This window comes from Gracilinanus agilis, chromosome 1, assembly GCF_016433145.1.
Source record: "Gracilinanus agilis isolate LMUSP501 chromosome 1, AgileGrace, whole genome shotgun sequence".
NCBI lineage: Eukaryota > Metazoa > Chordata > Mammalia > Didelphimorphia > Didelphidae > Gracilinanus > Gracilinanus agilis.
This window is the reverse complement of record NC_058130.1, coordinates 376,375,326-376,401,484: the sequence shown is the minus strand read 5'-3', so window position 1 is coordinate 376,401,484 and position 26,159 is coordinate 376,375,326. Positions and strand designations below refer to the sequence as shown.

The following is a 26,159-nucleotide window of genomic DNA, read 5'->3' as shown; positions in this document are numbered from 1 at the left end:
TATATATATATATATACACATATATATATATATATATGTCACTTAATAAATGTTGGTTGAGTTTGTTTGTTTGAAAGGCAGAACTCTGTCACTATGAAAACCTCTGTAAAGCATAGAGGTAGAAAGGACCTCAGAGGCCATCTAACCCACAAATCCCCCCCACTTCTTTTTTTTAAGCACTTACCTTCAACCTTAGAATCAATATTATGTATTGGTTCTAAGGCAGAAGAGTGAAAGTTAAGTGACTTTCCCAGAGACACAACTAGGAGTTTTCTGAGGTTAGAATTAAATCTAGTACCTCCTATCTCCAGGCCTGGCTCTCTATCCACTGAGCCTCCTAGCTTCCCCATCCCAACTCCTCTTTTTTACACGTGAGAAAACTGAGGTCTAGGTTGCTGAAATTACTTTCCCCAGGTCTAGTGGTAATTAGTAGGATTTGAACTTGGGTCCTATGACTCCAAAAGCAGGGCTCCTTCCATGCCTTCCTTGATATATGTCAAGTGTCATTTTCCCAGAATCACGGAATTTTAGAGTTAGAGATCTCAGTAGCTCTTTATAGAAATCTATCCATGTAGAGAATTCCCACTATAATGTATGCAATAAATGATAATCCAGATTCTGCTTGAAGACCTCCAAAGAGGGGGAAATTTCAAGTTCTTTAGGCCCATTTTGGAGTATTCCAATCATTAAGTAGTTTTTCTTGACTTTAAGCCTAAACTTTTCTCTTTGCAACTTATAACTATATTCTTGGCTCTGCTCTCTGGAGACATACACAAGTCTAATCCTTCCTCCAACTAAGAGTGTTTTAAATACTTGATGTAAACTATCACATTTTCTGGATTAAATCTTCTCTTTTCTAGGCAAAACACACCCATTACTTCAATTAATCTTCAGATGACATGGCTTTCAAGGCCTTTAAACATCCTGGATGTCCTCCTCTGGGAATTTCAGATTTATTAATATCCTTCTTAAATCATAACCTGAACACCATACTCCTAATGAGGACCAGCAAGGGCACAGAGCCCCTTGGGATGATTATTTGCCCATATCTGGAAGCCATGTGTCTTTCAGTGCTGACCAGGATCCCATTTGCTTTTTTTTTTCTTTTAAGTGCTAAACCCCATTACAGAGTCATATAGAACTTATAGCCCATTACAGACCTCAGATCTATTTTTCAGATAAACTGCTGTCTAATCATCCCTCTCCCATCTTATCTTTGCAAAATGGGTTTTGTGTACACAAATATAGATTTTACATTTATCCCTTTTGAATTTCATCTTATTAGATTGAGCTAAGTGATATGCCTATTAAAATCCTTTTGAAGATTAGCTATTCCTCCTAGATTTGTGTCATCTGAAAGCTTGGTGAGCACACCTTCTATGACTTTATCCAAGCCATTGATAAAAAATAGTAAGCCACACAGGATCAAGCACAGATCCCTGGGGTGTTTCACTGGAGACCTTCCATGTGAACAGTGAATTATTTATAACTACTCAGAGTTTAGTGATCCAAACAGTTCTGAAGTCATCTCATTGTATTTTCACCCAATCCATCTTTCCATCCTTTTCAAAAAAATAGTATGAGATATTTTATCAAAAACTTTGTTTAAAAGCTAGGTAGATAACAGCCACACCTACAGTTTTCTTCTTCTACCTTTTGAAAATCCCATCAAAAAAAGGAAGTAAGGTTAGTTTGGCATGACTTTTTCTTGATAAAGTCATGTTGACTCTTTGTAATCACATATTCTCTTTCTATATATTAGCCAACTTTCTCCTTACTGATCCATTTTAGGACTTTTTTGGGAATTAAAATCAAGTTACTGGCCTATAGTACATAAACTCTGTTTTCTTTCCTTTTTTTGGAAAATCAGGACAAGTTTTATACTTCAATCATATGATACTCTCCCCATTTCTCAGAATCCTTCATATATCACTAACAGTACTCCAACAACTGGAGAAGGAAATGGCAAATCACTCCAGTGTCTCTGCCAAGAAAAATCCCAGGGGCAGTGTTGTTGTGCCATATATAGTCCATGGTTTCATGGAGTCAGACATGACTGAACAACTGAACAACAGCAATTCAACAATTGTGTCTGCCAGTTCCCAAGAATGTAGCTCATCCGGAGTAAATTATCTGAATTTTTCAAGGGCATGTATCCAGGTAGTCTCTTAATATGTCTTTACTAATTCTGGGTATGAAAGCCTTTTCGGTTGTTTCGGTTCTGTAATTTCTAGGGGCAGCTAAGTGGTGGTGGACAGAGTACTGGGTCTTGAGTTGGGAAGATTCATCTTCTTGCATTTAAATCTGGCTTCAAACACTTGCTGAATGTCCATGGACAACTCACTTAACCATTTATCCCAATTTTCTTATTTGTAAAATGAGCTAGAAAAGGAAATGGCAAGTTGTTCCATTGTCTTTGCCAAGAAAACTCCAAATGGGGTCATGAAGAGTCAGACATGACTGAAAATGACTAAAAAACAATTTCTAGTACAAAGGTCATCAATAAATTAAAAGGAACTAAAATCACAATTGAGCACCTCTGCCATCTCTCTATTGTTAGCCATTTGCTCTATGCAAAGTTCCCATTTCTTTCTTTAATCTTTTTTCTTCCAGTCCATTTTGTTGTCCTCAACTGCCTCAGTACAGAATGAGCTCAATTATTTCTGGCACTTTATGGAATTGTAGCTTTTCTTTTCTTTTTTTCCAAATTTCTTCCAAAAAATTAAATTGGCTGAAGAGTAGCTTGTGCATCTATATTAGACTCTTTGGACAAGCTGCATTTCCCCCCCTTCTTATTAGAATTGTTTTCCTTTCTGATTTCAGACTTTCATTCCTGTTTCTCATCTTATTTGGACTGATTTCCTTTGCAGATTTAGTCAATAGGACATAACCTACTTTCCTCTGAATTTTTTGAAATGGAATTTCCTGAAAATTTCTGGTGGATGTCAAACAATGCTGGATTTCACCTCTTTATCGCAAACTCTAGAAGGGAATTGGTTGCCCCTTCCCAAGTTTCTCCCTATAAAGGAATCAGATCCAGAAAATACTTTCTCTTCATTAGCTCCTCCACCTTTTTTGAAGGACAGAATTATTTTCTAACCTAAATTTCTAAGGCAAAAGGAAGATATTATAAGTTCTACTTTTGGCAGAAAGAGTTCTAGTAGATATCTGTATGAGTAAAGTCCCCCATTCCTATCATGTTATGAATCTATATCTGACTTTTGATCTATTCCCCTAAACTCTTAATCTATTTCCTCTTTCTGTAGAAATGATACTCCAATACTCCAATGGCAAAATAACTTCCTTTTTTCTCTTTATTTATCTTAACCTAAATACTTTCCATTTTGCTTTTCTTCTCTTGTTCCTAGACTTCTCACTCGATTATACATTAGAGTCTATCATCAGGATAGTGAACATAAAGCTAGAATTACAGTCAAATATAGTTGTTAAAATTTTGCTTCAGACACTGCCTAGCTTTCTGATTTTAGATGTTTTTTTTTAACCTCTCACTATAAATTTTTTAATCTGTGTAATGGGAATAATTATAGCAGCTACCTCAGAAGATTACTGAAAGAATCAAGTAAAATAACATAAAATAATTTTCAAGCCTTAAAGTGTTATATAAATGTTAACCATATTCATAATGCTATAATACAGTGCCCTCCTAAATCCCCAACTACTCTTTTCCTTTCGAATAAGGTGTACTCATGATTCAGTCATGGGTTTCATTCCACAATGTCTTAATAGTGTCTATGAAGCCACATGTTTGCATGTATCCTCATGTTTGTTGCCTAAACTTTGAGCATTTGTGAGTGAAGCCATGGATTTTATTGGCTCTTTAACGGATTTTGAGATGCACCTAGTGATACATTGAATAGAGTCCTGGACTTTGATCCTTGAGGACCTGAGTTTAAATTCAGTCTCAGACACTTTCAAGCTGTGTGACACTGAACAAGTCACTTTACCACTGTCTGCCTTAGTTTCCTCAAATTTAAAATGGGGATAATAGTAGCATCCACATTCCAGTGTTATAAGGATTGAATGAGATAATAACTGTAAAGCATTTAGCTTAATGACTTGCACATAGCAGAGTTTTTAAAAATTAAATCCTTAGTGTCTGTCTTAAAATCCATACTAAGAATTGGTTCCAAGGCAGAAGAGCTGTAAGGGCTAGGCAATTAGGGTAAAGTGGCTGGCCCATGGTCACACAGCTAGAAAGTATCTGAAGTCAAATTTGAATGCAGGACATTCCTGTCTCTAGGTCTGGCTCTCAGTTCACTGAGCTACCTAGGATGCTCTCTTTCCTCTTTCCCAACCACAGACTCTTAATACATGCTTATTCCCTTTATTCCTTTGGTGAAGGAAGAGAGGGGTAAGCTAATTAGGCAAGTAGTACAGTTGAAAGAGCCCTGGATTAAAAGTGTGAAGATCTGAATTCTCCTTCAAGCCCTGCCATTTCTCAGCTGTGCTTCTTTGGGCAAGTCACTAAACTTATTTGAGCCTCAATTTCCACACCTGTATAATGCGGATGATAATACATATTTTCAATCTCATAGAATTGTTCTGAAGATCATATGAGATAAATACATTTTGAAAACTGTGAAGCAGAGAGACAAGAGGTGGTTAGGTATTCTTATGGCCAACATATAACTTTGATTACCAATAACAGTAATCACTTACATGAAATGATGATTCCCCGCTCACCCTGCCTGATATTCAGTAGTTTAGGCATCTCTTTAGCAATTTAGATATCAACCTACAATTGTTTTACCAACAATCCCTCAGTACTAGTTGGATAGTCATCATAAATAAGAACTTAATCTCCCATTGTCCTGTGAAAAACAACAGTGATGATTCAGTGAGGTTGATTTTATTGTTCAGGAATATAATACAGTAGACACATTGTGTTTTCCCCTTTTAAGAAGATAAAATTTGTTCTATTGTTTGATAAGATGAGAAGATCCTAAGATTCATTTCCCTTTCTAATAAAGGAAGATAAGCATTTAGATGGGTACTACAGTATTGCCCCTTAAGAAGGAGAAAAATTAGTCTATCGCCCCATTTTTATAAATTCTCATGTCTATTTATCAGGCTAATAGAACTTTCCCTGTACTTTGCCTTAAAACCAGAAACTTTTGGAGCCCAAATTTACAAAGCAAACCTTTTTTTTTTAATTGTAAAAGAAAGACATGAGCTCTAGTGTCAGAACATCTGGTGTCAAATGCTGCATCTGATGTCTTCTACTTATGTGAATTCAGGTAAATCATTTGATCTGTTTCAGTCTTTTCTGTAAAATTGTCAGGTTAGACTTAATTATCTCTGAGTTCCCTTTGGCTCTAGAATTCTGATCCTCTGAATAGGCAGCAATCTTGGAGCAGAGAAATTGCTGTCACCTGACCTCCAAAACCCGAACCTTCCAGGTGGGATTCAAGAAGAGGATGTTGGCCCAGGATCTATAATCTAATTAAGTGGCCAGAGTCCTCAGAAAAGGCTTAGTTTTGGTGCCTCCTTGCTAGTTAATCATTTCAAAGTAAATAAGAAAGCACTGTATTTCTCTTTTTTTCTCTTGGCTTCAAGATTTTGTCTTATTCGTCTCTAGAAGTTAGACATCCCTACCCCTATGTGTCCCAATCTAAGAGAGCAGTGAACTGTTGGCCCTTTGGACAGTAGCAACAGAGGAAAAAGGATTTTGTTGATATCTTCCTATCAAAGGAATTCCATGAAGTCATATTCCTTTGACTTAATTATTCCATCATCATTCTTTTTTTTTTTTAAACTCTTACCTTCCCTATTAGAATCAATACTATATATTGGTTCCAAGGCAGAAAAACAGTAAGGGCTAGAAAATGGGGATTAAGTGACTTGCCCAGGGTCATATAGCTAGGAAGTGTCTGAGGCTAGATTTGAACCTAGGACCTCCTCTCTAGCCCTGGCTCTCAATCCACTGAGCCACCCAACTGCTCCTCATCATCATTCTTTTATTTATCCTAGATAATCCTTATTTCTTCTCTTCCAAATTATTCCTCACAAGTTCTACACTATAAGTAGGGCTCTTGTCCAAGTTTTTAGACTAATTCATTGTATGACCCCCTCAGAGAATCTCAGAGTTGGAAAGTACCTTGGCAACATTTTAGTAGGAACCATGTTGAGGAAGGAATCTGTTCAAATGTACAAATATCATCTGCTTGAATACCTCAAGTAATGATGACCCCACTACTGCTTTTAAAGCAGCCCATTCCATTATTGGAGTGCTAAAATCATAAAAAAATTTTTTTTGGTATCTAGGGAATCTAGTAAATGATTCACCACCAACTCTCCAAACTCTCAGACACACATTTTAGCTTATTCTATGTTTTAGATATTTTTTCATCACTTTCTTAAGTCTAGAATACATAATCAACCAAATAATACATTTCCAAGGTTTAAATGCTTACACTGAATATTTAACAATGGACTTACAAGTCCCCATGAGCTGGCTCCAATATAACTCTAAAATTATATCCAGCCTAAATTTTACTACTGTAATTTCTGCCCATTTCTTCTAGTTCTTCCCTTTGGGGCCAAATGGAGCCACATTTTAGCCTTCAAGTATTAAAAGTTGGCTATACAACCTCTAGACCAAGTCTAAACATTTTCACTCTCTCACCTCAACAGATCTTAGTTTCTTCATCTATAAATGGGGATAATTGGATCAAATAATCTGTAATCTCTTCCTACCTAAAGATCCTAAGATTCTGTTGCTGACTGCTTTTTGACAATACTGGCATCTCTAGATATACTTGGAATCTGTTGCATGGCTGCTGCTATTCTTCATGATAGCAAATCCTACAAGGCATCAGGAAGATTTAGGTACTCTCCCAAGGCAGAAGGAAGGATTTCTCTTCCTCTTTACACTCCTCAGCAGGACTGGGCTGAGGGTCCAGTCACTGCAGGCAGTGTTTCAATGGTTATCTGTGATATTGGAAATTTGGGAGTCTTTGAACTTTTTTTGAGGTCCCTGGTCTAAACTTCCTGTATTTTAGAACTTACATATCCATAAAGGAGGAGGTTGGACTGAGGACTCTTCCAGAGCTAACATTTCTAGCACTCTATAAGTGACAAGGTATTATGGGGGGGAGGGGGGATACAAATGACAATGCAAAGGGAGCTGATGGTAGTTAAGGGTGGGGGTTGGTGTTTTCACCAAATATTTGGCCCATTTCTACCACTAACTCTATACTTCTTTGATTCCCTCTCTTCAAAAATGGTAAAAATTATGTAGTTACATACCCATTTCCCATTAGTTGCACACTTGGGATAGGCTGATACACCCTATTACACACTTTCTTCTTTCTGTCACAGTTTTTTTCATCTGAGCTGTCTCCACAATCATTTTCCCCATTGCATAACAAGTTCATGGCAATACATCGGCCTGTTTTGAGGGAAAGAAAAATATCATGTGATAAAGCACTTTAATAATTTAAAAAAATTTGCTTTTTCTCCACTAGCAGCAACGCAATGATCCAAAATATTTCTGAGGGACTTATGAGAAAGAACACTATCCACATACAGAGAAAGAACTGTGGGAGCAAAAACACAGAAGAAAAACGACTGATTGACCACATGGGTTGATGGGGATATGATGGGGGATGTAGACTCTAAATGATCACCCTAGTACAAATATCAAAGTCTTGATCAATGACACATGTAAGACCCAGTGGAATTGCACATTGGCTATGGGAGGGGCATGGGAGGCAGGGAGGGAAAGAACATGAATCATGTAACCATGGAAAATTTTTCTTAATTAATCAATAAAATAAAAATAACTTAAAACAAAAACAAAAAACAAACTTGCTTTGTAAACTGAGGCCATAAATTTTTCTGGTTTTAAGGCAAAGCAGGGTGAATATTCAACTAGTCTGATAAATACTTTTGGTTTATAGATCTCGACAATTTGACTTAGAAAGCTGACATTAACTCTTTTGGAAAAAAAGATTATTATTCTATCAAAATATATGTGAGTTATGATTCAATGAAACCTCATTAGCCTTGGAATAGAACATATTTCTTTTTTTGTTTTTGTTTTTTGTTTTTTGTTTTTGTTTTAGAACACATTTCAAGAGGAATTATTCTGGGGAAAACTTGAGAAGAATTTTTCAGATTGGAAGAATCTTGGGTACCACTAAATAATGGTAAACATATGTTTTTTTTAAAAAACTTACAACAAACTTTTCAAATAATTTTATTAATCTGATGATTTTCTCCCTATTTTCTGATTATCCCAAGGTGAGTCTATAAGTAGGAGTCCTTCTTTTATATCAATCTTATCATCTTTCTCCTCTTTTCCCTTGGTCTACCTCATTGGGTGATATCACAAGGAGTGATTTGGCCCAGAAATGGGATCATTAAAGAATCCAGAAGCTTGAGCAAGAGGATTTTCACTTGAAAGCTCCTGGTTGGAAATAGTAGAATTTTGCTGAGAAGATTTTTTGTTGTTATTTAAAAAAAAGCCAAACTCTTTCAAACATGGTGGAAACTGCTGTCAGGAAGCATTTACAAGAAGTAAAATGGTTTATTTTTATTAGTTCTGTTTCTCAAAGCTAGAGATGGCACCCAGGAAAAAAGTACATTACCACTGTCACACTTGAATTTGTTCTTGCAGTCAATGTCTTCTATGTTGCAGAGTTTTGTCGAATAACATTTTTGGGATGTCATGAGCTGCTCTGTACATGGCTGCCCCCCAAATTGTGAAGGACGCAAAATGGACCTCACTCGAAACTGAAAGGGAAGCAGAGAAGAATGGAGGACTCTTCCTACTGTTGACCAAAATACTATATTTCTTGTTGCCTGGGTCGGCATAATCCCAAAATATTCCTGGATTTATTAGTCCAGAGACTTGGACTCTAAATCTTGGTTTGCAGTGCTTTAGGAAAAGACTTTTCTCATTGTGACTCAACTTCTCCATCTGTTAAAATGGCAATGATAACTTTGTGAGGAAAGAGCGTAATGAAATGAGAGCTGGGACAACCCAGACTCTTGGATAATTACTGAGCCTGACTCAACTTCATGACTGTTATAATTTCATGGCTTTCATGGAGACAGTGTTTACAGAAAGCCAAAGAAGGAGGAAGGAATGTGAAGTCAGGAAGATTGGGTTTCTGTTCCAGCTCGGCTATTTACTAGCTGTATGACTTAGGTAAGTCACTTGCTCTCTCTATCACTCAGCTTCCTCATGTACCAAATGAGGGAATTGGACTAGACGAATGCTTAGGTCCTTCCCTGCTTTGCAAAGTTGTGACTCTAGTCTAGGTTCTTCCACTATTAGCTGTGTCAACTGAAGCAAGTCACTAAACATCTTAGCACCTCAATTTACTCCTCTACAAAATAAAAAAAATTGTATTTCTAAAATTCCTTTGAGCTCTAAAGTCCTTTGATTATACAACAGAACAAATTGTAAATATTTTTGAGCCCCCCAAATATATGAAGCACTATGCAAGACAACACTAGCTTTTCCCTATCTGTGAATACCCTGAGAATATAAACATGAAGAAGACTCCATAATCTTTGGAAGAAAACCAGAAGAGGAAAATCATATGAATACTTTCCCAATTTCATAATACCTAGTTGAAAGGTAATTTTAAAAAGATGTGAAGAAGTAACCACATGGTTCCATGGGCATGCTTACAATAATATCCAATTTGGTCAGGGTCCTTTAAGATCAATGACCTAGCTCAAACAAGCTTTCAGGTCAGCATACTTTAAAGTCTTGAAATTTAAACAAACTGAGTGATTTTCCAGAATGGAAGAATGGCCATCTGTCTTCTTATTCCCATCTAGTCTTTTCAGCCCAATTTCAGCTCTTGTCATACATACAGTGGTTTCTTCCTTTGTTTTGCTTCCCTCATCTACTAGAAAAGACTAAAATGAGAATTATGACTGAAATATATGATGATAAATAATAACAGCAATAGCTAGCTTTTATAAAGCACCTACTATGTGTCAGGCATTATGTTAAGTGTTTTTTATAAATATCTTATTTGATCCTCACCATAGTCCTATAAAGTAGGTGCTATAATTATCCCCACTTTACAACTGTGGAACATGAAGCAGATAGCGGTTAAGTGACTTGCCTAGAGTCACACAGCTAGTCAGTGTTTGAAGACTGTCTTGAACTCAGGTCTTCTTGACTTGTAGGTCTTGTGTAGTCTAACTATAGTGCCACCTAGTTCCTTCTCCAATATTAAGGAGATTGGAGGTTTAAAATATCTGTTAAGGAAGGACAGTGTAATTTTATAGAAAGAACATTAATTTTGGAGTCAGGAGACCTGGGTTCCAATTGTAATTTTCCTCTTTATTGGCAGTTGATTCTAGATAAGTTACTTATATTCTTTGTGCTTTATTATCTTTCTTTGTAAAAGAAGACTAAGAATGGTTGCTCTATGTACTGAATAAGGGGTAAGGAAAATGCTTTTAAGACTGGTTTGGTTTGGGCAGCAAAAGTCAGAGTCCTTTGTTCTTCTATGCTTCCCTTTGGAATTAGATCTATGATTTCATCGGGTAGAGAACTCTTCTTCTACTAATGTAAGTCATTTCCTCCAACAGTGACTACTTTCAGAATATCTCCATCTCACCAGAAACTTGATCTTTCCTCCCTTCTTACTCCTACCCTAAGAGCAAAACATTTTGCTTTATCTTTCCAGGTCCTGGGACACTTCTAGAACTCACTGCAATCTCATTTGGCTTCTTGGAGGACATTCTTCTTCCCTCTTTCTTTTTAGCACTTCTTTATGTGTTTGTGGTCTTTTCTCATTAGACTATAAATTCCCTGAGGGCAGAGAACATGTTTTCTGCTTATATTTGGATCCCCAGCACTTATCACAATGTCCCATGCAGTTTTTTGTTGTTTGGTAATGCCTGACTCTCTGTGACTCCAATTGATACTGGAGTTTTGGTTGTTTTTTTTTTTTTTTTTATCATTTCCTTCTCTAACTCATTTTATAGATGAGGAAACTGAGGCAAACAGGGTTAAGTGATTAGTCCAGGGTCACACAGCTAGTGAGTAAGTATCTGAGGCTGGATTTGAACTCACAAAGTTGAATCTTCTAGACTCCAAACCCAGTACTCTACCATTGAGGCACCTAGCTTCCCTCTGTCTGACACATAGCAGGGCACTCAATAAATGCTCTATCTCACCAATTTATAGTCCTAGATTGTGGTGGAAGGTAAAGAAGGGATTAAGATATCAAATAACTTGCCCAGGGTCACATTGCCAATATGTCGAAAGCAGGACTTAAGTCCAGGTCTTTCTGACACCGGGGCTAGATGTCTCTCCATTAAGTCATGACCATCTTTCTTTGCAGACCTTAGAGTGCTACAAAAATATAAACTGTCATAATAACTCAGAAAAAAATTCATCTGGAATCCTTTCCCTGATCCTTGTTAAAACATGGATTTAAATATTAAGTTTTGCTTAAGAGTATTGCTGTGCCAAGCCCAGGCAATCAAAACTGTGACTGGCATTTTCTCAAAATTTAGGACTGGACTTTATGTCGTCTGTGGCTATCCAAGTCTACAGTTTTGATGATAATTGCTTTGTTATATTGTGACACATCCTGCTAAGTCTCCTTCCTTCTCCTCCTTTTCCCCAGAACCCTCCCTCTTCCCACTTATTATTTCCTTTGAGAGTAACCTTTTGTTCCTATTAGCTTCCTTCTGAGAAGATTTATTTTTAATATATACTGAATTTTAACTATAATCTAGGTTTTGGATTAGAGGCTTTAATCAGTTCATTGACTTTTCTGTACATTCCTTTGTTCTTAGAGACTCCAAGGGATGGTTCTCCCTAAACACACACACACACACACACACACACACACACACACACACACACACACACACACACACATAATGGAGATAATGAAGCTCTTTTTGCTAACTCATGACTGTTCACCATCCACAGTCAGGGTGAAGAAGGGTCGAGAGTCTGGATGGACCACCTCCTTCTCAACTAGTCACTGATCAGAGATTAGGATGTTTAAGTGAGGGGCTGGATCATTATCAGGCTTCCAAACTGTATTTAGGGTCTTGTTTGAAGGGATTTCTTTGTCTTTGATTGAGAGGATCATAGACCATTAATTTATTGGTTAATTCTGGCCTAATGAATAAATTGATATTCTCATCCAGAAACTAGCCCCTTGAAATTCTTAATTGTCACACTTCAAATTCTAGTTAAAAATCCCACCTTCTGTAAGAAGATTTTCCTAATCTCCCTTAATGCTAGGGTTTCCCCTTTGTTGATGATCTCCAGTATCCTGTATGTATCTTGTTTGTACAGCGTTGTTTATATGCTCTTTTCTCTATTAGATGATGAGCTTCTGGAGGGAAGGGATACTTTTTTGCTTTTCTTTGCAACCCCAGCACTTAGCACAGTGTCTGGGAAATAGTAGGTCCTAAATGAATGCCTATTGACTTAACTAAAGTCCACATGAATTTATTACCATTTTAGAGTAATCCTTTGATAATTTGGCATAACTACAAAGAAATGTTATTATTACTAATGATAATATTAATTACCAGATTAATATGAATAACAAATCCCAAGAAGTTGTCACATTGTTCAAATTCAAATTTACATTAGGCTGTAACTAATGACCATATTCTACATAAATATAACTTCAATTAGTATGAATTCAAAATCATGAAAATGCTAAGATTTGTCATTTGCACTAATTGAGACTATTCAGTACCTTAACATTTTCAAGTACTTTAACAAATTGTCTCATTTAATATTAACTGTGAAGTAAGATGTACTTTGTACATCATTGTAGAGATGAGGAAACTCAGTCTGAGAAAAGTGAAGTGACTTGGGCAGGGTCACACATTTAGTAAGTGTCTGAGGCAGGATTCTGAGCTCAGGTCTTATTTATTCCAAGTCCAGCACTCTATCCAGTATGCCATCTAACTGCCACATCTATTGCATAATTTTTATTATACTGGCATGACTTACTTTTGAAAAATTAGTCTTTTTTCATTTATTTAGGTCTGATTTCATTTCTGTAAAGAAAGTTTTATAGTTATATACACATACTTCTTGGGTAGAAGAACTCCCAGATATTTTATATATCTGTAATTATATTGAATAAAATTTCTCTTTCTGCTTCTTCCTTCTGGGTTTTATCATAGTATACAAACATGATGATGACTTAGGTGTATTTATTTTATATTTCTCAACTGACATTTTAGGTTTTCTATATGGATCATCATGTCATCTACAGAAAAGCAGTGGTTTATTTCTTCTTTACCTTTATTTATTGTTCATTAATAAAAATTTATTGATATAGCTAGAATTGCTAACTGTAGCAAAAAATGGTGGTAGTAATAGTCATCTTTGCCTTACTTCCAATCTTATTAATGTTTCATTTAAATATTTTTATTTGGTATTCATTAAGGAAATTGGTCTATGGTTTTCTTTATTTCATATTTGTATCATAGAAGGAATTTAGAATGATGCCATTTTTTTTTTCATTTCTATAAACATGCCAGTATTCTTTGAAGGCTTGATAGAATTTTCTTGTAAATTGATCTGGCCCTGGGTTCTTTTTTTTTTATCCCTTTGGTAGTTCATTTATGATTTGTTTAATTTATTTTCTAATATTGGCATAATACATTTCTTGTTCTGTTAATCTGAATACTTTATATTCTTGTAAATATTCATCTCTTTTCTTTAAGTTATCAGTTTTGTTAGCAGATAATTGGTCAAAAAGTTTCTAATAGTTTCCTTTGTTAGCTTCAATTATGGTGAAATCTCTTTTAGTTTTTATTATAATTTCTTTTCTTTTTAAATAAGACTAGCCATTTATTTTATTTTTAAAATAGTCCACAGTTTTATTTATCAATTTAATGTGGTGACTTTTTTTTGCTTTCAATTTTTCATTAATTTTCTTAATTTCTGCTTTGATATTTGGCAGTTGGGGTTTTGATTTGTTGCTTTTCTAGCTTTTGTTGTTGCACTCTCAATTTATTGTTCTGTTCATTCTTCTTTCATTGATGAAAGAATTTAGAGGCATTATTTCTCCCTAGGAAATGCTTTATCCATTATTTGTGGTGTCTTATAATTGCTATCTTTCCTTTTTTTGTTCCTAAAAACACAATAGATTTTGCTCTATTTCTTATTTTAACTACATGAATGTGATTGTTTCAAATGTAAGCAATTCATTCAACCTCTCTCAGCCTCAGTTTCTTCATCTGTAAAAAAAAGATGTTAGACTCAATGGCCTTTAAGATAATTTCCAGCTCAAAGTCTATGATTCTGTGTTCCTCTTTAACTCATTTGTTGTCTCAATATTTAATTCTCTGAGATTCTGCTTCCCTGTGAGGGAATATCACCTTTGCCACACCTTATTTACATACCTGTTTTTCAACACAAGGGTCACATTCGGACCATGGTTCAAAGTCACCCATCAGGCAGTTGATGGGACACATTTGCTGGTTGCAGGCCCTGGATTCCCTCTTCGTACATAGCTGATCGCAGTAGTTTTCTTCATAATATTTGTCTCGTACTATTTGTCTGGAACCAGGAAAACAACAGTAATAACTCTATTTAGGCTTAGTTCATTCACTGGGGCATCATCTCTTGGAGGAGATGGCAATCAAGTCACTTTGCTGCTAGCAAAAGGGAAGTATATTGGAGGGAATAAGCTAGAATGGGTCCCATGATCACCTATTTAAGCAATGACATTTCTATAGAGGAACTGGGAGGAAAATGACAGAAGAAATGGAATGGAAATTTATGGTGCCCTGATAGGTTACGAAAGGCCTACAGGTCAAGATTATGGTGTCTGAATTTTGGTGGACAGTTTCTATCTGGAATTTAGAAATTTAGGAATTCCAGTTTCTTGAGGAATTGTTGTGTGACCTTAGGCAGGAGACTAAGGTTCTTCCTTGGACTATATCTCAATTTCTTTATATAGGAAATAGGGATAAAAGCAATAATCTGCCTGATTATATTTGGGCTTCCATTGGTGCAGCTCTTGCCATCTGTTGTGAGGGTTTATTTAGCAATTAATTTAGTAATAGTGTTGGACCTAGCAGGAAGGGCTGGAGGATTCCAAGATGGAATGAAGGAGCAGGAAGTGGGGCTTGTGCTCCGGGAGAGACTCCATTAGTGAATGGACATAACTGTTGCTAACCCTGGGAGATCTCAGAGTTAGGGAAAAACTGCATCCAGATTCCCTGGGATCCTGAGAGGTGGAGGCTTTCAGCAGGGGACAACAGACCTGCAGAGGTGCACCAAGTGGGAAGTGGTTTGGGATCTGGTGGACAGCATTTCAAACTCACTCTCCCTACCTGGGTACCGTGGATCACCTGGTGGAGTTGGCTCTTGGCATCCAGGGACCATCCTTGGTTTACTGTGAGACCCCAAAGCCACCCTCAGGCCCTTTAGCTGAGCTGACCAAACCTGGCTGGAACCAGGTTTGAAGAAGCTTTCCCTGTGACTTCAGTACTGCTTCCTTTGGGCTGCCTGGCTTAGGTCAATAGGATAGAGTAATTAAGTCCTTCCTTGCCCCTGTGGTTTGCCGTTAGGTTTTTAAGTATAGAATCCCTTATTCCCATCCTTCATTATTATTTCCTCAATTAAACTGTATAAACTTTACCTTTGCCTGCTGGTTCCATAGACCCTGGCCTAGGGTGAGCTGGGGGACCGTTGGGCCAACTGCCATTCCTGTGTCAGTTAAAAAGTTTGGCAGTGAGCCCTGGTCTCCCTATCCTGGTTGGTCTTGTCTCTCCTTCAACCCAGTGTGTACCCACAAACCATTTAGTTACATTTTAATAATAATAATTAACATCCCTGGTGCCTCACCATTACACATCTCCATGATTCTATTATCTGCAGGTATTAGGGAACCAAAATTCATCTGTAGTCAGAAGACCTGGATTTGCCACTTAAAATTTTATGCAATCATGGAAAAGCTATTTAACTTTTCTGAATTTTCAATCTCTCATTGTCAAAGCAAGCATCATGCTGCCCCAACCGTCAACCTCACAGGATTAAAATGTTTATTAAGCACATTTGGTTTGCAGAACTCCATTGTAGTTAAAAGGGCAGAGACAAAGTCTAGATAATTTATAGTTTCTGCTTTCATCAAGCTTATTATCTAAAGATTAAGATACAAAGAGAGTAATAATTCATAAATATTAGCTAATATTATACTATGAATAAATTAGAGGTGCAGACAATGAGAAGTATCGTTCAAACAAACAAAGATTTATTAAATGCCTCCTAAAAGGCAGGCACTGTGTTAAAATCTGGAGATACAAAGAGAGAAACAAAATGATCTTTTCTTAATGAGTTTACATTCTAACCAAATAAATAATATGTATGTTTGTTGGCATGTAAAAGACTAATTTAATAATAATAGTTAGACTTCATATAGCATCTTCTATGTACCAGACACTGGGCTAAGTGCTTTACATATGGTGTTTCATTAGATCATCATAACAACTTTGGTTGGTATTGTTGTTCAATCCTGTTCAAGTCCTGTCTGACTCTTCATGTACCCTTAGACCAGTGATTCCCAAAGTGGGTGCCACTGCCCCCTGGTGGGTTCTGCAGTGATCCAGGTGGGCGGTGATGGCCACAGGTGCATTTATCTTTCCTATTAATTGCTATTAAAATTTTAAAAATTAATTTCCAGGGGGCTAAGTAATATTTTTTCTGGAAAGGGGGCAGTAGGCCAAAAAAGTTTGGGAACCACTGCCTTAGACCATAGCTATTCATGGAGTTTTCTTGGCAAGGGTACTGGAATGGTTTGCCATTTTCTTTTCCAGTGGATCTTTTTGTCAGGAAATCACAGGTTAAATGACATGCCCAGGATCACATAACTAGTAAGTGTCAGAGGTCAGATTTGAACTTAAGTCTTTCTGACTCCAGGCCTGGAAGTCTATTCACTGAGCCACCTAGCTTCCTTCTAGGTATAAGTGACTTGTTCAATGTCACACAACTAGCAAGTATCTAATTCTGGATTTGAACTCAGGTCTTCCTAGCTCCAAGCCTAGTGCTTTTAACTACTTAGCCACAGCTGTTTCAGTAACCCTGGAGGGTAGGTGCTATTTCTATTCCCATTTTATAGTTGAGGAACGTGAGGTAAAAATAAAGGGTCTCAAATCACCTGTTCTAGTCACATAGCTAGTATATGTCTGAGATTTGAACTCGAGTTTTTCTGACTCCAAATAAGTTTTCTATCATCATACCACCTGATAAATCAAATATAAGATAACCTTGGAGGAGAATTGCTGCAGGAAGTTACCCGTGAGATAAACTGTGAAGGAAACCAAGAGTTCTGCAGAGAGGAGGGGAGGATAGAGAACATACTAGGCAGAGGGGACAGAGAGTGCAAAGGTATGGAGATGGGAGCTGGAGAGTCAAGCATAAGGAACAGAAAATAAACTTTTATGGCTAAATGGTAAAGAATATGGAGGAGAGTAATGAGCAGGAAGGTTAAAAAGGTGAGAAGGGACCAGATTATGAAGATCTGCGAATGTCGAACAGGGATATTTAATCCAACCAGGAATAGGACACTACTAGAGTCTACTAAAAAGGGGATGATTTGGGCAAATCTGCACTTTAGGAGTTTGAGGAGTAGATGGGAATTCACCTAACAAACCAGAGGGAGGAGAATTTTCATATAGATTTTCTTGGAAACAGATAGAAGCTATCATAATTCCTTGATCTCAACACAGTTCTATAAAATATGTCACTTTAGAATTATTTCTTTTGTGTAGATGGGAGGAGGGAACTGAGATTAGGATAGTTTGCATCTCTTACTAGTGATAAAGAGCTCATTTCCTTTGATCTTAAGCTTGGGACCACTCTTCTACTCTGCTTTTGAGGATTCCTCCCAAGGAAGACTTTACATATTGGTGAACCAGGGTCTGCCTGTTATAATGGGGAAAACCAGGGTTGTTGCCTTAAATATTATTTTGTGGGCTCAGTGGGTGTGCGGGAGACAGGAATGACAGAAGGTTGGACCAGACAAGGTAGGGAGACTGGGTTTAACTGCTAAGGAGGTATCTGTTAACAGAAGTAGCAGTTCTAGGCAAGGGGGCTATGGAGACCAGCAGGCAAAAGGCAAGAGTTTAAACAATTTTAATTAAAGAAACTATGGTAAAGGATGGAAATAGGGGTTTCTACACTTTCAGACTAAGGGCAAACCACAGGGTCAGGGGAGGGACTTAACTACTCTCATATAAGACCAGGCAGGGCCCAGAGAATAGCAGGACTGGAGTGGGAATTCTCACAGCGGAGTCCAGAGATATTATCAGGATGCCAGGAGCCAACTCCTCCAGAACTGATGATCCAAAGTAGCCCAGTAGGGAGAGGAAGACTGCAAGCTGTCCACAAGATCACAAGCCACTTCCTTACTCAGTGCTGTCTTGCAGGATAGATGTCCTCTGCTTTCAACCTTCACCACTCTCCAAGATCCCAGGGAATCAGGGTACAACTCCACTAGCTCTGAGGTCTCCCAGGGTCAGTTAAGCTTGTCCCAACCACCATGGAGTCTGTCTCAGAGAGCAAAGCCACACTTCCTGCTTCCAATTGGAATTCTCTAGCCCTTCCTTTTAGGTCTCCTAAATGATAACTTAATAATCTTCCTCATAACACTGTCTACCTCCCAGTGTGATTTGAGAATGTTTGGTCAATGAAACTTTCACCATTTCAGACCATTAAGACACAATTTAGGTTCTTATTGTTATAAAATTCTTAAGTTATTAATTAGTAAATGATTTAAATGTGTTAAAATTGCTAAGCCTATAAGAGATGTTATGTAATAAGGCTCTGGGAACTTCAAGACTATGAATTACTGCCACTAGATAATTAGATCTGTTTCTTAGTTTTAATTGTCTTAACAGTTTGCTGTGTGACCTGGTGGGGAAAAATCATTTAATCTCTATTGACCTTATTTTCCTCATCTATAAAATGGAAAAGTTGGATTAGATAATCTCAAAAATCCCATCTAACAACAACAATAATATAATCAATTTGCTCTGGGAACTGCTTTTTAGGAAGAGTGAAAAATTAAAATTAATCCTATCCCTAGAGCCTAAGCACAGTGCTTTTCCCTTGGGAAGCATTTAATAAATGTTGAATTGAATTGAATCAGTGAATGAGTTTTTATGATGAGTACTCTCCTTGTCATTCAATGGAACTTCTAATTATTGACTTCAGTTTTCAGGGACTCTCAGAGGCAGAGAAAATAGTCCAATAGCTCACACCTACCTCTCTCTGATCTGGGATCCATAATTGCAGGAACTTGAGCAGCTGGACCATGAAGCCCAGGGGTATCGCTCACAGTAGCAGGCCTGGCTCCCACTAATCAGGGCACTCAGCACGATGGAGTACAATAAGATATTCTGGTCCATAGTCCAGGAATGTTCACCTCCTGACCTTCGATAACACAATAAAGTGAACAGTAGTCAGTCAATTAGCATTTATTGAGTATTTACCATGACTCAAGAACTATAAAAAGCATTTTTATCCTTATTTTACAGATGAGGAATTGGAAAAATAGAGAAGTTAAATAATGTTAATGATAACGTTTCTATAATACTTTATGCCAGACACTGTGCTAAGCATTTTACAATTATTATCTCATTTGATCCTTGTAAGAACCCTGGAAGGGAGGTGGTATTATTAGTTTTATTTTACAACAGATCTTAAGTGACTTGCCCAGGGTAATACAGCTAGTAAGTGTCCAGGACTAGCTTTGAACTGAGGTCTTCTAGACTCCAGTCCCAGTGCTCTCTCCATTGCATCATCTAGCTCCATTTCCATCTTATTTGCAGATGAGACTTTTGATATATGTTGTCTGCCCCATTAATATGTGAGTTACTTGAGAACAGGGATTGCCTTCCTTTTTTTTTGCATCCTCAACACAGCACAGTGCTTAGAATATACTAAGTATTTAATAAATCCATTTTCATTTATTCATTCTCAGTCACAGAACCAAATGTGATCTAGGAAGACTGCTAACTGATGGGGGAACCCTGATGGGAACTGACAGGGTGGGAAGATAACCCATACAATCTCTACTGAGAAGCTATTATATTTTTGAAACTCTCAGAGCAGGACATTCACACAGTAGGACTATATACCATGTCACCTAGTTCTAGGGGTTTTGATCTGAACTATCTAACATCAATAGGCATCATCGGGGGTGGCAGAAGTTACTGATCATCTGAACTTCCTGGGATACTGTAAAACTTGCAAAACTTTTGTGCTTTTTTTTTTTTTGGTTCTTTTGCAAACACTTGAAGTTGGATGACCCCAAGTACAACTAGGTAGGTTTGCTCAATCCACATTTTGTGCAAATTAGGTAAGGAGGAACAGAGATTATCACCATTTGGAACATGTCTTTTCTTACTCTGCCTAGGATTAAGCACAATGTGATTTTACTCATTTTATTTGACAGAGGTAGAATCATAGGATTTAGAGCCAAGGGAGACCTTAGAGATCTAATCCAATGTCTCTGTTTTATAGATGAGGAATCTATAGAAATGCCTTACGTGATATAATGAGTAAATAATAGAGCTGGAATTCAAACTCCAGTCCTCTCACAACAAATTCAACCCATTTTCCATTATACCAATATTAATAGGTGACCAGATATTAATTCATGTTATTCCACCTTATAAAGAGGGGTTAGAAATATATAAGCTCTCAAGTCCCTTTTCTATATGATCTAGAGTGGGAAGGGACCACAGATAGCACCTAGTCAAATCACTTCATTTTACAGGGGAATCCCTGTAAAGGTCAGGAAGAGGAATTTGGACTTACAAGGATGGTGATAAGGTCCATAGGGGGAGTAGACTGACACAGTCCTTCCAGGAACAATGGTAGAATTGACCTGATCATATTTTATATTTTTAGTACTGATGGAAATGCTGGTGGCAAAGGGGTAGCAGAAGAATAGGGAGTGAAGTGAAACATGATGGCTAGGACCAGGAGGGGCAGTTACCAATTGGAAGATGAGGACTCCAGGTAGAAATTTCTCCAGGGCAACAAGATGGTTGTCCAGGGGGAGATGACCAAACCATATTAGTCACTTTCCCTTCCATAATCTATTTCCTGCTTCTGTCCTATCCCTCATATCTCAAATTTATTCTTCCACAACTTCATCTGTTGAAATTTCAAGATCTAATTCAGACCCTACCTTTTCTATGAAGCCTTATTTGATCCTCCTGGAAGAAAATGATTCTCCTCACACTTTCTTTAAGTCTTTTCTTTGCACTTATACACTTTGTCTAGAATTATACTTATTTTTGTAAATCATTTATGTCTTCTATTAAATTATAAATTCTCTTAGGGCAGGGATTACCATCCTTTGAAACTTTTATCATTAGCAATTAGCAAAAGTAGCTTATATTGTGGGAATCTTTATTGGCAACTATGCATATGAGTATGCATTTCTTTAAGGTTTCAATAGCATTCATTTGTATCATTTGATCATCATACGACTATGAAGTAGTTACTATATTCAGTTCCTTTTCTAGATAAGGAAACTGAGACAGATGGAAGTTAAGTTACTTAGTCAGGATCATATGGTTAGTAAGTATCTAAGACAGAATTTGAAACCTTCATTTTTGGTGACCATTTTTTGATGACTTCATTTTTCAAAATTTGGTCTTCATCCTCCAAGTCTAATTCTATATCCACTATGCTGACTAGCTGTTTCATTATTAAACATTTGACAAATCTTTAATTGAAAATATATTTAACAAAATTAAAATTTTAATAAATGCTTAATTTAATTTTAAAGAGGACCCAATATAAGAAGTGTGTGTGTGGGGGGGGAAAGTTTTTCTTCCTTGTAACACCAGAATGCACATTACTATTTGTTAACCTAGAAATATGAGTATTTCTAAAGGCAATACATTAGCATCCCAAATTAGAACCAAAGCTATTGCTCAAAGTTAATAGGTATGTCACTTTGAAAAAAAGCCTCTAAATTCTATATTTCAATAATCTGAGCCTTTTGAGGTAGAAAAAGGTCATTGTATGGACTGTGCACTGGTACCTTGATACACAAGCACCTTAAGTCAGGAGCAATTTGAGATACAAGCAGTCAATGATTGGGATTTTTTGCTTTAAGTCATGAGAGGATATTTGAATCAAAAATTTATACCACCTTCCACTATATAGTCTGTTGAATATTTGGTTTCATAAGTTACACCAGGCTGTCTCATTAAGTTCAGTGTTTATCTGACCTTGTGAACATCTGCATTGAATTGTTTTTGCTTTCTTCTTTATTTTGTCTTTATTATCAGTTGGTTGTTTTTTTTTATGGCAAATTCTTAACTTTTAACCATGGGTCCTGACAACAGAGGAATTGAAGGAGTATGCAGCAGCAGCATACTGACATTTTGCAGAAATTAGTGGAGAGGAGCCCGAGGTGCATGAGGTAATCAGTACAAGTGAGATTAAGGAAATGTTGAGGTTTTGGGGGAAAATTAAACAGTTGATTGAAAAGACACACCCAGAAAAGTTGCAACAGATCCTGCATTGGAACTATGTGATGATACTTATTTCACACATTTTCCAGATGTTCTGAAAGGGAGGAAGAAACAAACTTCCATGGAAAGGTTTTTGTAGAAACGGCCTCTAAGTGAAACTGAGAAAAGTGTGGCAAAACAGCCAAAATTCAATGAAGAAAATGATGATTATTAAGTAAAGTAAAAAACAAAGCAATTAAGTTTAGCAATAAAGTTACATATCATAAGTAATATGTAAGGTCAATTTTGCATTTAAACGTAATCTTAGGTGTGTAGAGTGTTATGATAAGCGATAGAATAAAGTACATTTTCATATTTAAAAGCATATAAAACAAAAAATTCACATTTTTGGGGGGACTGGGATGGATTAATTGTATTTCCATTAATTTAAATAGGGAAATTCGATTTGACACATGAGCAAATTGAGTGACAAGCTTGGCCATGGAATGAATTAAACTCATGTGTCAAAGCACCACTATACTTTCAAGGAGATCATAATGAATGTAGTGTGTCTAGTCCTACACAGAAAAGAATGCAAATCATAGTACCAAGTTATCTAAAACTGAGTGGAAAGTCTAAGTTCTATTTTTCCTTATCCCTATCCCCTAGATTAGACAGCAAGTTGTTAAGGAATTATGACTATCAAGGAATATTAGGCTATCAGGAATAATAAAGTTTCCCCACCAAGACTTTATAGAATTCCCTAAACATAGAGAAACAGATCTTAAAAGCAAAAGTGACCAGATGCAGTTCAATTTTTGAAATACATCAAAATAGCTTAGAAAGCCCAAAACAACAGACAGATTGGCTATTGAGTCTTCTATGACGGTGGTGCCTATATTTTACTAAGACTAATTATTAATCAGTCAATCAATCAACAAATACCTTACATTGAATCCATACTACTACTACTACTACTACTACTACCACTACTACTACTACTACTACTACTATTTATAATGATGATGATAATATTAGCTAGCATTTATATAGTGCTTTACAAATATTATCTCATTTTGTCCTTATAACAACCCCAGGAGGAAGGTGCTATTATTATTTCCAGAAGCAGATGGAGGTTAAATGATTCACCTACGATCACACAGTCAGTAAATATCTTAATAAACATTTAAGGTAGGATTTGAACTTAGGGCTTCCTAACTCCAGATCAGTGATCTCTCTGCCTCATTACTTAATAGCTTCAAAAAAGATAGCATTTATATAGAACTTTAAAAATTGCAAATCACTATACAAATGTTGTCATTTGATCCTTACAACAGTCCTGGGAGATAGATGTTGTTGTTATCTTTTTTTGTGAATGAGTAAACATAGGCAGAGAGATGTTATAATGATAATAAATATGAACATTTATATATTGCCTACTATGTGCCAGGTACTGTGTGAAGTACTTTATAACTGTGATCTCATTTGATTCTCATAATGTCTCTGGGAAACTGGTGCTATTATTATCCTCATTTTACAAGTGAAGAAACCAAGGCAAACAGAGGTTAAGTGACTTGCCCAGGGTGACACAACAAGTGTCTGAAGTAGGATTTGAACTCAGGGCTCCGGACTTCAGGCTTGGAGCTCTATTGACTGCACCACCTGGGTGTTGAGTTTGTATCTTTCTGCTATCCTCTGGTCATGCAACATTTGTGATAAACTGTACATTGACCAAACATAAAAAAATTCTAAAAATTTAGACCCCCTCAATTTTTTTTTGTTTGACCTCTAAAATGAATTCATTGGGCAAGAAAAAGATGAAATCTGCTAGTTTGCCTTTCCTCTATTTCCTACAGGGAGAATAAGGAACAGTTCCTGCTTTCAGAGAGCTTATGATACATTTGCAGAAAAGGCTGATTTTTTAAAAACAATCTTGTGGACTAGTGTTTGCATTGTTTGGAGGAACCAAAATGGGAAAATTGGTAATGTGATCTCAGTAACTGCCATTAGCTTTGACTATGCCCAGTTTATTGCAAAGGCAGTACACCAATTATTACATAAAGATTTCACAAACAGAACCCTTACACAATGCTCTTCTTTCTAGTCTGTTACTTTTCTGAAATAATTTGTGAGATGCTGTAAATTAATGTTAACTTCATAGCTTCTGTTTGATAGGGTGCTAATGAAATAGCTAATTAGGAAGTATTACCTTATACAATGTTTCATTGTTACTAGAGAGGGGAAAATGCTTTATGTAGAAATTAAAGATTTCATTAAAACCAAGATTTTTTTCCCCCAACTAACAAGTTTTTTTAATACTATAGTTCGACAAACCATTAAATGGATTTCATTCTTAACGTATTCCTCTCTAATAACTCTAAACACTTGATTTATCTCGTTTCACAGGGCACTTTACACATTGATATATAGAGGTTTAGATGCAACCCCAGGGTGCCTCCATTTGAGGGGAGATAAGAACAAAGGCAAGGAGAATGCTAGGATAGAATATTCAGACTTTCACAGAATAATACAACACCAATCATTCTACAATTTACCCACTCCTCCAAATTTTCTTAAAAGTCCTCATAAAACCTTGAAGACAGGCTTCCATGTTACTTTGGCTCTAAAAAATAGTTGTGAAATGGACACCTATACGATATTTATTTTGAATATCTACTCACATGGCTACCAAGCAATTCCAGTAAATTGGGCAGGAGAGTGAGTTTTATTTGACTCCAGCGCAGGTGCTCCATCTCCCCAGTTCTTGGGATTTGGAGGTGAAAGGGACTTTAAAAGACAACTAGACCAAATCCTTCATTCTGCAATTGAAGAACCTGAGGTCCAGCGAGATTAATTACTTAGCCCGGGTCAGACAGCAAGTCAGTAAGTAACAGAACCTGAATCTGAAGCAGACCCACTCCAAATCTGGTTTTCCATTCCACTTTAAATAAGATCTTTGGAAGCAGAGTCGAGACCTTTATTTCTTTTGTTTTCCCCTCTGTGATAGAGATCTAGTAAATGTTGTTAAGGATAAGGACTTCAGGTTCAGGCTTTGAGGGAAACTCATGTTTAAAAGTTTTGGGTGTCTTTTATTTTGAACCTCAGATATATACCTGGCACCACAGTTTAAACACAATGCTTGTATCATAACATACTTAAAATCACCCTTCACCTTAGAAGCCCGAGGAACTTACCTGATATTTCCCCCGATTTTAAGGCAATCCCTTCTTTCTTGTTCTATAGGGGTGTCCAAGCAACAGCTACCGTCTAGTTTGTGTCCTCATTCCCCAAAGGTTAGAGGTTTCCTGATGATCTAATGACTTATAACATTTCACAAGATGGAAAGTGAAAGAATCCTCAGTGCCACTCACCCCCTAGGCAGAGTCCTGCGTCTGAGAAAACACTAACCGCTCAGGGCTGATGCAATGATCAAAAACAGCCTTTACTTATTGCTGGCAATGTCATCACTGAGGGCACTAATCTTTACCAGGAGGGCTGTTGAAACAGTCAACTGATTCCCTGAAGCTCTTTCAAATGATCCACTCTGAATGCAGGAGTGACTCTAAATGGCCATGACATGGCCAGGGATATGGTTCAACTGATGTTGGAATTAGCCTATCTTTCCGGAAGGCATCAGCCTATCTGAGGGAAACACAATATTATTGCAGAGGTCACAAATAATGATAGCTGTC

The 26,159-nt window shown here is 36.8% G+C and overlaps 1 protein-coding gene across 1 annotated transcript in view; it reads right to left on the bottom strand.

Annotated features, from left to right (window-relative positions):
• C6 (complement C6) overlaps positions 1-25,738 on the bottom strand; it is a 72,252-nt gene extending 46,514 nt beyond the window's left edge. The window contains exons 1-5 of the mRNA XM_044664130.1: positions 25,662-25,738; positions 19,256-19,423; positions 14,389-14,545; positions 8,613-8,757; positions 7,270-7,411 (exon numbers count right to left, since the gene is read on the bottom strand). Of these exons, the coding sequence (XP_044520065.1) occupies positions 7,270-7,411; positions 8,613-8,757; positions 14,389-14,545; positions 19,256-19,398 (587 nt within the window). The 5' untranslated portion in view covers positions 19,399-19,423; positions 25,662-25,738. The remainder of the gene's footprint in view (positions 1-7,269; positions 7,412-8,612; positions 8,758-14,388; positions 14,546-19,255; positions 19,424-25,661) is intronic.
• Positions 25,739-26,159: the final 421 nt, after the last annotated feature.